This window comes from Pelobates fuscus, chromosome 4 (genome assembly GCF_036172605.1).
Source record: "Pelobates fuscus isolate aPelFus1 chromosome 4, aPelFus1.pri, whole genome shotgun sequence".
Classification (NCBI taxonomy): domain Eukaryota; kingdom Metazoa; phylum Chordata; class Amphibia; order Anura; family Pelobatidae; genus Pelobates; species Pelobates fuscus.
The window spans coordinates 97,333,135-97,346,615 of record NC_086320.1 but is presented as its reverse complement, the minus strand read 5'-3'; the positions used below and the strand labels follow the sequence as shown (position 1 = coordinate 97,346,615).

Here is a 13,481-nt window from a genome sequence, read left to right as displayed (position 1 = left end):
AAATTGGAACGTGAACCTCTTAAAGACAAGCCTACATTAAGTTTCATGATAAGCTAGAGTTGATCTTGTTTTTAATACATTTTATAGATAATGCATTACAGCACGATAAATAGTCACCTTTGACATTGCTATTTATGTTGCAAATCATGCATTCACAAAATGTGGGTCGTAAGGAAAGGGAGCTGTGAGAAAATTGTTTGTACTTTAGTTCAGTTCCCTAGCAATCCACCAAAAAGCCAGCAGGAGTACTAAAAAGAAAAATAATTTTTCTTCTTTTATTTGCACTCCACAGAATGCATAAAAATTGCAGTGCATAAAAAATAAAACACAACTCATGGTATAACTTTTGGTACTAAGTATGGCCCCGGTTTAATATTTTTGGATATGATTTTTAAAAGGATTTAATATTTTGTGATGATCTGTTAAAATGATTTAATGTTTTCAAGAATATTTTGATATTGTTTTTATATATTGATAATTTATTGTATATAATATATGTGTTTTATGTCAATGTTTTGAAAAACATATTTTAAAATTGTATCCAAAAATATGAAATCATCAAAAGTGTATCCAAATATAATAAATTAAGACCCATGTTAGCTATAATAAAATTGTAAGAATCCCTCACTTTGTGTAGTATATTCAAAAGTATTAGTTATACCTTTGTGCACTTTTTTCACCATAGTTTGGAGTGTTATTCGCATTGTTGTTGTTGAGTATTATAATGCAAGAGTTATACCTGCTATTGACAGTTGTCAGTCTCTATATCAATCATTATAGATATTAAATTATATACTTAAGTCTTCTGGATTTATATTATAAGTCTTAAATATTCTTTTACTGGATTTTATATTGGACCTTATTTTAGTTTTTTTAAATCATTCCTCTTGCTGATAATACTGAATAAGTGGAAAGGACCTTAAATAGAGAGCAATATAAAATGAGCAGTTAATCTTAATAGGTACATGAATAGTATTTAAAAAAAATAACTCGTACTATATTAAGCATTATTCTGTTTAAATCTGGTTTGCTTTATTTCCACATGGGTTACTTAGAATTTATTTGACAATATAACAGTTGCTGTAAATGTCAGCACTAGGAATGAATATAGTATTTTATTCAAAATATATACTCCAAAATTTTTTATTTTTTGTCACCTGAAATAGACAATGAGAATCAATAGTCTTATGTTTTTCACCAAAAAGATGGGCTTATTTATAGTCTAGTTTTCTTTGTATCATATTCTGTGAAATACAGTTGTGTCGTTAGTGTTAAAGTGCGGGCAGCATTTCAACAGAAGACATGATTCTATAAAACATTAATTTTTTTATATTTGAGATAGTACAGCCAATTAGTGACACATTATTCTTTAGATACAGCATCATTTCAACCTGATGAATGCCTTTTTCTATTCTGGTCAATGAGATTGAACCTTTGTCTTTGTTATATAAACAGAGAGTGACAGAATAAGTGACAAGTAATATAGTGTATGAAATTATGAAAGGCAGGCTAACGCATGCAATGTGGAACATCTTCAACTCAAAAATAGTTTTTGGTTAAATGTTGCCACTTGGATTTATATTATCTACAATTCAGGATTCCGTGAATAACCCTGTAGGTGTCATTATTATAACAAGTAATTCATATCTGGGCATACGTGGGCAGTAAAAATAAAATCTACTATAATGGTCTGGGAACAGTGATGTATTTTATTTATTTTGTTAGTAACATCTGTGTTTTACAATGTAATAGTTTATATGCTTGTGTTTTACATTTCCACATTTCTCTTATTGCTAATAAACATTGTATAAGTATTTTATTTTATCCGATTAATCCTTCTGCAAATGTTATAACTAGTATAAATATATTTTATAGGAAAGAAAAGTAGCAATCAGACGACAAACCGTTGGAGGATTTGGGCTTAGCATAAAGGTATGGTAATTTTAATTGCTATTCATTGCCATATGCACATTTACAAATTGCAAATAAATGACAGTACACTATATACTTAATGGTGCTTATTAATGTTCCATAACTCTAAATCATCAAAGACAATTAAAGATGTGAAATCTATATATGTATGAACTGTATAATGTTTCAAAAAATTAATAGTAACTTTTCAGCAAGAGAAAAGTTCAGCGCAAAGTTAAAATAATGTAGTGCAAAGTTAAATAAATGTTTCCAGATTAAAAAAAAAAAAAACACTTGGGCCTTAAAACCCTATGCACATTTCAGAGGGTGAAAATGGGTATAGGATCAGCGCTGAGTGATCTAAAGGGAAAGGAACAAATAGAAAGCTGCAACCTATGGGTATGAGGTTCCCTCTAATGTCCTCAAAGAAGAAATGACAAAAAACACAAAAATAGGTCGCGCTATACAGAAATAGTAAATAGTACTCACATATATTAAAAGTATCAACAAAGAATAAAAATAAATATAAATATGAACAAAATAGTCCTGATATGTAGTAGGCTTCTTGTAGGTTCCAATAGGCTAGTAGAGACTTGAGTTTATAATGTATTCAATGGGAAGCTGGATCTTCTATAGCTTGGGAAATCTTGACTCAATGATGGATATGCAAATGAAAAAACAGAGAAACTCCAATAGTGCAAACTGTGTTTGAGTAAACAAAATAGGATAAATATTAGGGAGATATTGCACTCACCTATTCAAGAGCATATACTCGCTCAAGTGTGATAAGCATTCAGTGGCGTTTGCCCCCCACTGGTGGGATATAGGTGTAGATAAATCCTCGGTATGAAAGAAAAAAAAAGCCAAATATAGTGCTCACTGTATTTGTAATAAAAATGAGTCTGTAAAGTAAAAAAGTACTCACATTTTTATGAGCAGGATATACTGCTCAATATGATGGCATGGGTGGTATAATCCCCACCTAGGATTCTTTGGACGGCTGTCGGCTCCAAAGTGACGTGTGACCAGGTAGAAAAATAAATTAAAATAGAGATATAAAATAAAAAGTATATGGCAAGTATATAGTAAAAGAGCCAATATTACTTTATTAATATAGTAGAAATATATAAAAATAGCCAAAACGCGTTTCGCCACACAGGGCTTTATCAACTGGCAATAATAAAAATCAACCTGGTACATAAATGCTTATATAGACTTAAAAGATACATGATAATTCAAATTTTGGCGCCGAAATGACGTCATCAATACAGTGAGAATAATACAAAGATATTAAAATACATAAATATAACAAGAGCATAATTAAGTTGATAAAAGTTTAACTAAAAACTTTATTATAACTTAAAAACGAGTATTATTGTAGATGAATAAAAATAAAATAGATGGTCATGTGATCAGGGGCTGCCGCGATCACATGGTGCATCCCAATGCCTATTGGGAAATGTAGTGTGGCAGTAAACGTTCAGGGAGACCGGAAGAGGGAAGAGAGGTGGAGAGCACGTGACCGCGATTGCTCGCGCCCACGTGACACGGCATAGAGCTAATGGGTGGACGGAGAACGGAATACATTATAAACTCAAGTCTCTACTAGCCTATTGGAACCTACAAGAAGCCTACTACATATCAGGACTATTTTGTTCATATTTATATTTATTTTTATTCTTTGTTGATACTTTTAATATATGTGAGTACTATTTACTATTTCTGTATAGCGCGACCTATTTTTGTGTTTTTTGACATTTCAGAGGGTACATGTTTTTAAATATAATTTTTGTGCTTCAAGAGGTTTTTAATTTGGAAAAAGAATTTGAACACTTTCAAATAGATATTAGGTTCACTCAGTTTAATTTAAATTACACAAGTTTTTTTACATACAGTTGTAAGCAAAATTATTCAACCCCCATTGAAAATCACTTTAATTATTAAAATTTACAGATGTTCATTTGTTTGCAATGAATAAATCAAACAAAAAACAATTTAAATTGCTCAATATAATGAATGGAAAAAACAATGGATCTACAATACAATAATAACAGGAACAAACATAGCGTAATACTGTAACTTATTTGAAAGAGTGGAAGTATATATGATAATTCACACTCACAAACCAAAATTGATTGTAGGCATATCTCATAGAATGATGAGTGTCTCAGGTTAAGTGGGTCATCATATGGTACATGGAAGGGAATAAAAAAACAAAATAGTGCAGAGTATCTTGGTAAAAAGTTATACTTTAATGATAAGGCACACTTACAATATTGCAGTGGCAAGTAGGCATATAAAATCAGCTGGTCTCAGGATCACAGGGTCTTGCAGGATCAACTTAAGCCAGTCGAAATGATAAAAACAAAATAAAATAAAACAGCCTAATATAGACAGTGAAAACTCTGACACTATAAGTAAGCCCTACGCGTTTCGTTCAAACGTCCTTGAACTTCCTCAGGGGCAAAAACGTCCTTCTGTGTGCAGATACAATCTTCCATATGATGCCGATTGACCTTTTCAATCCGTCCGGTTTGGCGCGCTCGGGAAAACATCCAATCACTCGCTCGCTTCCGGGTTCGTCTGTCCATAGTACTTCCGGGTGCGAGCCGATGACGCAACCGGATATGCGTCTCACCTCTCTCTTCCGGATTTTCGTGCGTTCCACCTGATATGCGTTCCACCGCTCGGGCGGAAACATAGTCACAAATAGAGAGGTCATTTAATGTCTAAACCTGATAACAATAATTATCACTCATAGATATTCTCTAGGGGATAGAGCCCTTGCAATTAGTACTAAACCTTTAGAGTATGTATATCTGACTAATGGCCATAATACATAGTAAAACACTCCACAGAATAAATCTCTCATAATTATTAATAGGAATACATAATGTAATCAACAGATAACATGAAGATATATATCCTTCAAGACTTATATAGCACATAATCAAGACTCATATTGATCAAAAATTAGAAAAGGTGCAAAAAAGGTACAAAAAAGTAGGTGTAAAAAATGTAAACAAGGAAAAAGAAGAATTATGGTGAGGTATCAATTAAAGGAAACAGACCAAATCAAAATCAACATTGAGTCCCCTAGGTTGCATGGTTTGTAGGGTATGTATCCAGTACCCCTCCCTTTTTCTTAGTAATAGCATCTTATCGCCCCCTCTCTCATCAAGGGTTACTTGTTCTATAATGATGCATTTAAATGTGTTGAAATTAAATACTGGGCATTTATTACAGTGTACTGGCACTGAGTGGGTCAACAAATGATTTTTAATATTGCGTCTGTGTTCTTGAAACCTCACCTAGCCAGTTCATTAGGATGCGGAGAAATTGTAGCGACCTAGACACATTTTTCACCCAAGCTGAGGTTTTAAAAAGTCGTTTTGTAGAAAAGGGATATGACTCAGACTATCTGGATATAGAAATCAATAAAGTGGGAGAAATTGCCCGCAATGATCTTCTTGTGGATAAAAGAAAGGATGCCCTTAGGAATTCCAAATTCGATTTTTCCTTTAATACGCAATATAGCTCCAAGGCCTATGATATCCAAAGGATCATTAAAAGACACTGGGGGCTCCTGATGGAGGATGAATATCTTAACCGACAGATTCCCCATCTCCCTAGAGTTATTTTTAGAAGAGGGGTCAATTTAAAGCAAATTTTGGCACCAAGTACCTTTAGATCTAGAAAGAACAAGATAAAATGTAAGGAGGGCTATCACACTTGTGGCAATTGTGTCAGTTGTAATTATAAACTCAACAGTACCACGAGTTTTGAGAGTACGGTTAATAAAAAGAAATTTAAAATCAAAGGCAATTTATCCTGTTTCTCGACACATGTTGTGTACCTACTCACGTGTGGGTGTGGTATGCAATATGTGGGAAGAACAGGAAGAAAAGCAAAGGTGAGGTTTCAAGAACACAGACGCAATATTAAAAATCATTTGTTGACCCACTCAGTGCCAGTACACTGTAATAAATGCCCAGTATTTAATTTCAACACATTTAAATGCATCATTATAGAACAAGTAACCCTTGATGAGAGAGGGGGCGATAAGATGCTATTACTAAGAAAAAGGGAGGGGTACTGGATACATACCCTACAAACCATGCAACCTAGGGGACTCAATGTTGATTTTGATTTGGTCTGTTTCCTTTAATTGATACCTCACCATAATTCTTCTTTTTCCTTGTTTACATTTTTTACACCTACTTTTTTGTACCTTTTTTGCACCTTTTCTAATTTTTGATCAATATGAGTCTTGATTATGTGCTATATAAGTCTTGAAGGATATATATCTTCATGTTATCTGTTGATTACATTATGTATTCCTATTAATAATTATGAGAGATTTATTCTGTGGAGTGTTTTACTATGTATTATGGCCATTAGTCAGATATACATACTCTAAAGGTTTAGTACTAATTGCAAGGGCTCTATCCCCTAGAGAATATCTATGAGTGATAATTATTGTTATCAGGTTTAGACATTAAATGACCTCTCTATTTGTGACTATGTTTCCGCCCGAGCGGTGGAACGCATATCAGGTGGAACGCACGAAAATCCGGAAGAGAGAGGTGAGACGCATATCCGGTTGCGTCATCGGCTCGCACCCGGAAGTACTATGGACAGACGAACCCGGAAGCGAGCGAGTGATTGGATGTTTTCCCGAGCGCGCCAAACCGGACGGATTGAAAAGGTCAATCGGCATCATATGGAAGATTGTATCTGCACACAGAAGGACGTTTTTGCCCCTGAGGAAGTTCAAGGACGTTTGAACGAAACGCGTAGGGCTTACTTATAGTGTCAGAGTTTTCACTGTCTATATTAGGCTGTTTTATTTTATTTTGTTTTTATCATTTCGACTGGCTTAAGTTGATCCTGCAAGACCCTGTGATCCTGAGACCAGCTGATTTTATATGCCTACTTGCCACTGCAATATTGTAAGTGTGCCTTATCATTAAAGTATAACTTTTTACCAAGATACTCTGCACTATTTTGTTTTTTTATTCCCTTCCATGTACCATATGATGACCCACTTAACCTGAGACACTCATCATTCTATGAGATATGCCTACAATCAATTTTGGTTTGTGAGTGTGAATTATCATATATACTTCCACTCTTTCAAATAAGTTACAGTATTACGCTATGTTTGTTCCTGTTATTATTGTATTGTAGATCCATTGTTTTTTCCATATATATTGAGGACCCGGAGGAGTCCTTATCTGCTGTACATTTAGTTCAAGGGTAACTGTTTTTACTGTCCACTATTACCCACTAAGAGTGTGTTCTATCCACTAGGGGGTGAATCTACGTTTTCTTTCTGGTTCAATATAATGAATGCCTCAAGTGGTTTCCCTAAATTCAACTGAAAACTTATAATGACTTCTCCAGTCTCATAATTATTAAACCCCCTGATTTGAATCCCTCACAAGAGCACAAAAATGCAAAACAGGTGTTATCTCAAGCACATCCGATGCGACTAATCAAGGGCTTCATTAGTTGCATCAGATGTGCGTGAGCTGAAACACTTGAAATACCTGCACTGGCAAGGGGTTTGTTCAGTGTCATGTTTAACTGCATGTTAGAAATATGGCTAAGTCAAGAGAATGGTCCACAAAGTTAAGAGAAGATCATTGCCCTTCACAAACAAGGAACAAAATACAAAAATATAGCAAAGGTTGCAAGTTCAAAGTTGAAGGAACAATGATTACAATACCTGAACAGGACAGAAAAATGAAGCTATCAATCACTGCAACCAGATTTCTAACAAGGCGGGTTGTTAAAAAACCCTTGAGTGACTACAAAAGACCTGCAGCAAGACTTGGTGGTAGCAGGCACTGAGGTTTCAGTGAGCACAGTAAGGTTTACAAATGTAGACAAAACGAAGAATGTTTCCATGCCAGAACTACAAGATGTACACCACTGCTTACCAAAAAAGCACAAGAAAAGTCGGATTCAATATTCTAAAACACATAAAAAAGCCATACAAGTTTGGGGATACTGCTCTGTGGAGTAATGATACAAAACTGGATATTTTCAGCCCAATGAATCAGTGGTATGTCTGGAGTAAGAAGAATGAAGCATACGCTGAAAATAACACTCTTCTGACAGTTAGGCATGGTGGTGGCTTGGTGCTGCTGTGGGGCTACCTCACATCCTCTGGCACTGGAAACCTGCAGAATGTGGCAAGTAAGATGCATTCATTGAAGTATCAGAAAATCTTAGGAGAAAACGTCATGCTGTCTGTTAGGAAGCTGAAGTTTGGACGTTCTTGGATCCTCCAACAAGATAATGATCCCAAGCATAACTCAAATTCCACCAAAGCTTGGTTGCAGAAAAAGCCCTGAAAAAGTCTAAAAAAATTAGAAAATCTCTATTTGGATTAGAAGAAGGCGGTTGCACCACATAAATACAAGAATATCAGTGAAATTGAGGTCATTTGTCATGTGTAATGGGCTAAAATTCCTCAGGAACGCTGCCACAAGCTGGTGTCTTGTATTAGAAACAGCTGAAAGCCTGTACATTTTGACAATAAACCTGGTCAGTGGTCATCAAAATTTAATCATTTTGGTTACCACTGTGTACCTATCACTTTAATGAAGGAAACAATTCAGATGTTTATCATATTTGTATTTTTTATATTTATCTAGAACTAGCACATTTGTCTGTCATTAATGTATGTCAGAATATATAGACTTTAATTCATAATTATTCCATTTTAATGTTGATTATACCGTTTCTTTTTTTAAATATTCGTGAATATTTAAATTTTCACATTCTTTGAAAAGTGTAACATTTGACATATTGGATATATTTGAGTGAATTGGTTTAGTTTATTTTGCATTTCTCTCTCTCTCTTACATCTAGACTCATATATTTATGGCAATCTAGTGAATTCAAAACTCCTCATATATTGTATGTATTAGACTTGCGAATTAGAAGCAAAATTGGTTTCTGTGGACCTAGACCTAGACTTGTCCAAACTCTGCCGCCACACTAATGTGCAATAGGTGGAGTCTACAAATGAGAATAGATAAGTAGGTGTGCATCTCACCTATATCACTTGGACTATGTTAGCGGCAAATACTTTATGGTATCATATTGAAATCCTCTATGCCACATATGTGCAGTAAGTGAAGGGTTAGCAATTGATACATGTGAGGCTTTGCAATATGTAGAATCCTCCATTTTATATAGCAAAAGATGCGCTGTCCCATTGGCATTAAGACATACACAATTAACAACACAATCCCTACTTCCCACAGTTCTCTAATTTGTCCAATAGAAGACCGAGACAATGTAAAATTGTCTGTGTGGTTAATTTTGCAGGATTTATAGACTAGTTTTGGGGTTTTTTTTAAGGAGGTGTTCCTACTTTTTGTTGTCTAAAAGGCTGGAAATGGAAATGGTGTGTTTAACACAATGTATGAAATGTGCTAGAACTTTATCGTTAAACTTCAGTTTCAGTTGCTTTCTAGCAAGTTAATTGCTGCTGCCATTAGTTAAGACGTGACAAATTCTGCTATTAGTAGAAAATGTATTTAGCATGTGGCAACTTAAACTGTGCAAATGTCCAGATTTTAAATGCCACCACAAAGAGAGAAAATAGAAAAATAAAACTTATGGTTTGTAAGGTTACATATCACTTACCTTATTTATAAAGTGTGTGAAAAAGCAGGTAAAGCTTCATGACCCTAGATCATTTGCACTCCCGATGAATGTACAATATGAAAAATAGTGTACAGCAAAGAAGAAAGAAAAAAATGAGGAAAACCAAAGAAATATAGGTCAATATATATGAAGAATTATATGTTATTTAAAATGTTTATTTAAAATATTTTCTAAAACTTAAGCCAAATAGTTTGGATTGTTTTATAGAAATGTAAATCAAAATGTATAGATATTAAGTAAAAGTAAATCAAATAATATTTATTACAACTATGGTATTGATTAACCTTGGACATTGAAAAACATGATTCAGAGATCTCCCATAAATATTTACTTGAAGGGGAGTTTTCACTTCCAAGGGTTTTTTTAGAATATGTTTTTACATCCCAATATTTAAAAGTTATATATTTGTGAGATGTGAAAATATAAAATTAAATGTAAAAATTGATAGTTCTTAATTATGCATAAAGGAAACAATGACTGCCACGAGTGCTCAAAAATCAAGCTGGAGTTTTTATTAGAGACTAGAGACAAAAAGAAAAAAGCCAAACGGGGCAAAGGTCAAACTGAACTTTTGGACTACTGGGTTAAACATAGGAATATTTCACATACATAGTAAACACTTCATATCACACTCAAATACAGAGAAAGACTAAACCCCTATACGAAATCTAAAAGATACATAAACCAAGAATAAAAACAGGAATGTAAGCTCTATCTATGGACTGCTATCAAAATTACAGATAAGTATGGCAGCACACAACAAAAAAAGCAAATTGTGATAATCCAATGACACATTTTGAAATATGATTTGTTATGTCTGGAGCAATCACTTGTAGACGAAGTGAGAGAATTCATGTTCATTTATACATCTTTAGCACCTTGCTCCAAAATTGCTTCAATTTTACATTTGTAAAGAAAAGAAAGGAAAATGTTAGAAATGGCAGCAAGAGATATAAAAAGGAAATCATAAGATCACAAAATATAAAAATGTGGGTTTCTATTTTAAATGTAATTTTATTTCTTTAGTCATACAAATGAATGCAATTATTTTACATAATAGAATCAGAATATTTGAGAACGTGAGATGCACTCTGATTTAAACAACTGTTCTAGTATTTCACTAGCTTCTGGCAAAGCTGCTCCTCAAATGCTAAAATACCAAAGAGATAAAAATAGAGGAAAATATGTTAAACATTGTCAACACTACTGTTATAACCTCATTCTTAAAGACATATGGACACATGACAACATTTGTAAAAAAGTATGGGATCATAAAAATATTATTCACAAATATGTATATGTGAAGGACATATGTGAGGCAAAAAAATGTAAGACAAATATAAAAAGGCAGCAATATCCATTTTTTAAAATTGTGTCATAGGCTATGTCCAAACAACGTACACGCAAACTGGGCATCTGTGATCATATTTAAAAATCCATTAAAGGTTTTATGTTAATGGATGTTTTAATGTGGACATTTAATAATTTAAAGTGCAAATAAAGTATTGCTTTAATAATTAAAATATATATACATGAGAAGAAAAGAAGGAATATAAGGTTGCATGTGTTATGGAAAAAAAATGAAATTATATTACAATTATTCAAATATATATTTTTCTTAGCGAAATTCTCTTATGGTTTTCAGTTTGCTACTCTGCAATAATGACATGCATTGGGTTAAGGGTGATGGGAGTTGGCACCTAGACCACTTTAATGGGTTGAAGAGGTCTGAGTGCCTACAGTGTCCCTTTAGAGTATGGTTCACAGGTTATTCAAGTAGCACAGTAAAATGCAAATGGCAACATTGAGGCTAAAACAGTTCTACCCATAATAAATTGAATGTTAACTTAAAGCTCACTTATTCAGATTATGGTCTTCAAGGACTGATTTGTCCCATGCAACAGTGTTTGTTCACATGATGAATTATTTATTAAATGTAGCAAGAAATAAAATCTGTACTGTTGGCAAGGTTGAAATAAATGCTATGACCTTATGGAAGGTGTTTGGATTTCAAGATCTGTTATGTAGGTCTATGTTTATCTCTGTGGCGGTCTGTCTATCTATCCATCCTATATAATGCACTTAAAAGACAGAGTAAGGTCACATCCCACCACAATTTCACTAGCCATAGATCCATTTTGCCGACCCCTCATGTCACTTACTCACTGACAGACACACACTGGCAGACATACTCACTGACAAACACACACAGGCAGACCCTCACTGACAGACACCAACACACAGATACTCACTGACATACATACACTCACTCACTGACATACACACACACAGACACAGACACAGACACACACACACACTGACAGTTAAACACTCACACACTCACTGACACTCACACAATTTAATTTTTTTCAGGCAAATTCAGCCTCCCTACCTCTATTGGGTCCAATGTGGGGCAGCTCCTTACTCCTCCAGCACGATCTTTAGTATGCTGGGGACGGAATTATGTCATAGTCCGGCTCCCGGCATCACAGAGGGAGAAGTGGGAAGCTGCAAGAAGAGCCGCCCTCACCACCTGCCTGTAGCAGTACTTACCCTTTCCAGGGGCCAGCCGGGGTCCTCTGTTCAAGCCGCGCGCGGTCCTGCTGCTGCACGTGCCGCGTGCGGCTCATCTGCCGTCTGTGATAGGAAGGCGGGCAGTGACCGCGAGAAGCGGTCACGTGTCCCGCCTGACTCTAAGAGCATGCCGCGGGTATCGGGCACGCTCTTAAAGGGACAGTGGGAGCCTAAATTGGCAAAGGCCTCCCATTGGTCCCTGCCATGCCACACTCCCCATACACTTACCTTTTGGGGGCATGGATATGACAGGGGCCAATCAAAATAGATGTTAAGGTATATATACTCACCTTTTTCCCTTAGTTCCTTGCCCTATCGTGGTTTCTGTTTCAGTTCCCTTTAGCGCTTGTTGTGTTCAGTTGTGTTCCTTCGTACTTAACGTTGGCTTTGTTTCTGACTACGTTATCTCTTTATCCTTATCTGTTCTGTTTGCCGGCTTGCTGTTTACTGTGTACCAGACCCCGGCTAGTCTTAGTTTACGCTGTCTCTTTGTGCCCTTGACCTCGGATCGCTCCTGACTCTGTACTCCTCTCATATACGTTGAGTCTGGTCATTCTAAGGTCCGGTAGACGTATCTCCCCTCTGTGTTGTCTTCTGTTGAGTTGAATCCTGCGTGTTGGGGTATATTTTCGTTACACTGCCATCTCCTGGCTCCTCCTGTCACCAGCATTTGTTGGCAGAGCAGGCACGTGCCATCAAGGTAATCAGGTGCCTGCCTTGCCTTACCTAGCCCAAATTCGGGGGCACCCTAAGGTGTCCAGATGGCCACCTTCTCGGCCCCCTGTGACAAGGCTCCTCTTGGCACCCACATTTTCAGGTGCCTGGAGGATGTGCCCAGCGCTGGGGGTGAGGGCGGCTCAAGAGCCACTCGCTCAGCACTACAGCCCAAGACAGGGGGAGCCCACCAGGACATATCCCGGTGGGCGCGCCCCGCAGGCCGGCACTCTAGGCGAATGCCTAATTCGCCTAACGGTTGTGCCAGCCCTGCAAAGAAACAAACTGGAATTGGAATTCTTGTAATTCAGAAAAGATTAGATATAGCAAATATTTTAGAAAATTAAAATAACAATTCAAAGTCAATCTATGGTATTTATATACTTTCTGCAAAACAATAAATTTTAGAATGTGTGTAGTAAATTTTACTAGCCAATCATTTTACTGTTAATTATTTACAATTGTACTAATAAATGTTATCAAAAATCTGAAAAAAAAAAATTTCTTACCTTTATAGGGAGGATCTGAACATAATATTCCAGTTGTTATATCCAAGATATCCAAAGAGCAAAGAGGTATGGTATTGTGCAGATTTA

The 13,481-nt window shown here is 35.6% G+C and overlaps 1 protein-coding gene across 1 annotated transcript in view; it reads left to right on the top strand.

The window, feature by feature from the left end:
* The window catches only part of SNTG1 (syntrophin gamma 1), an 807,514-nt gene that overhangs the window by 580,894 nt on the left and 213,139 nt on the right, over positions 1-13,481 (top strand). The window contains exons 6-7 of the mRNA XM_063450437.1: positions 1,876-1,932; positions 13,403-13,460. Coding sequence (XP_063306507.1) covers positions 1,876-1,932; positions 13,403-13,460 — 115 coding nt within the window. The remainder of the gene's footprint in view (positions 1-1,875; positions 1,933-13,402; positions 13,461-13,481) is intronic.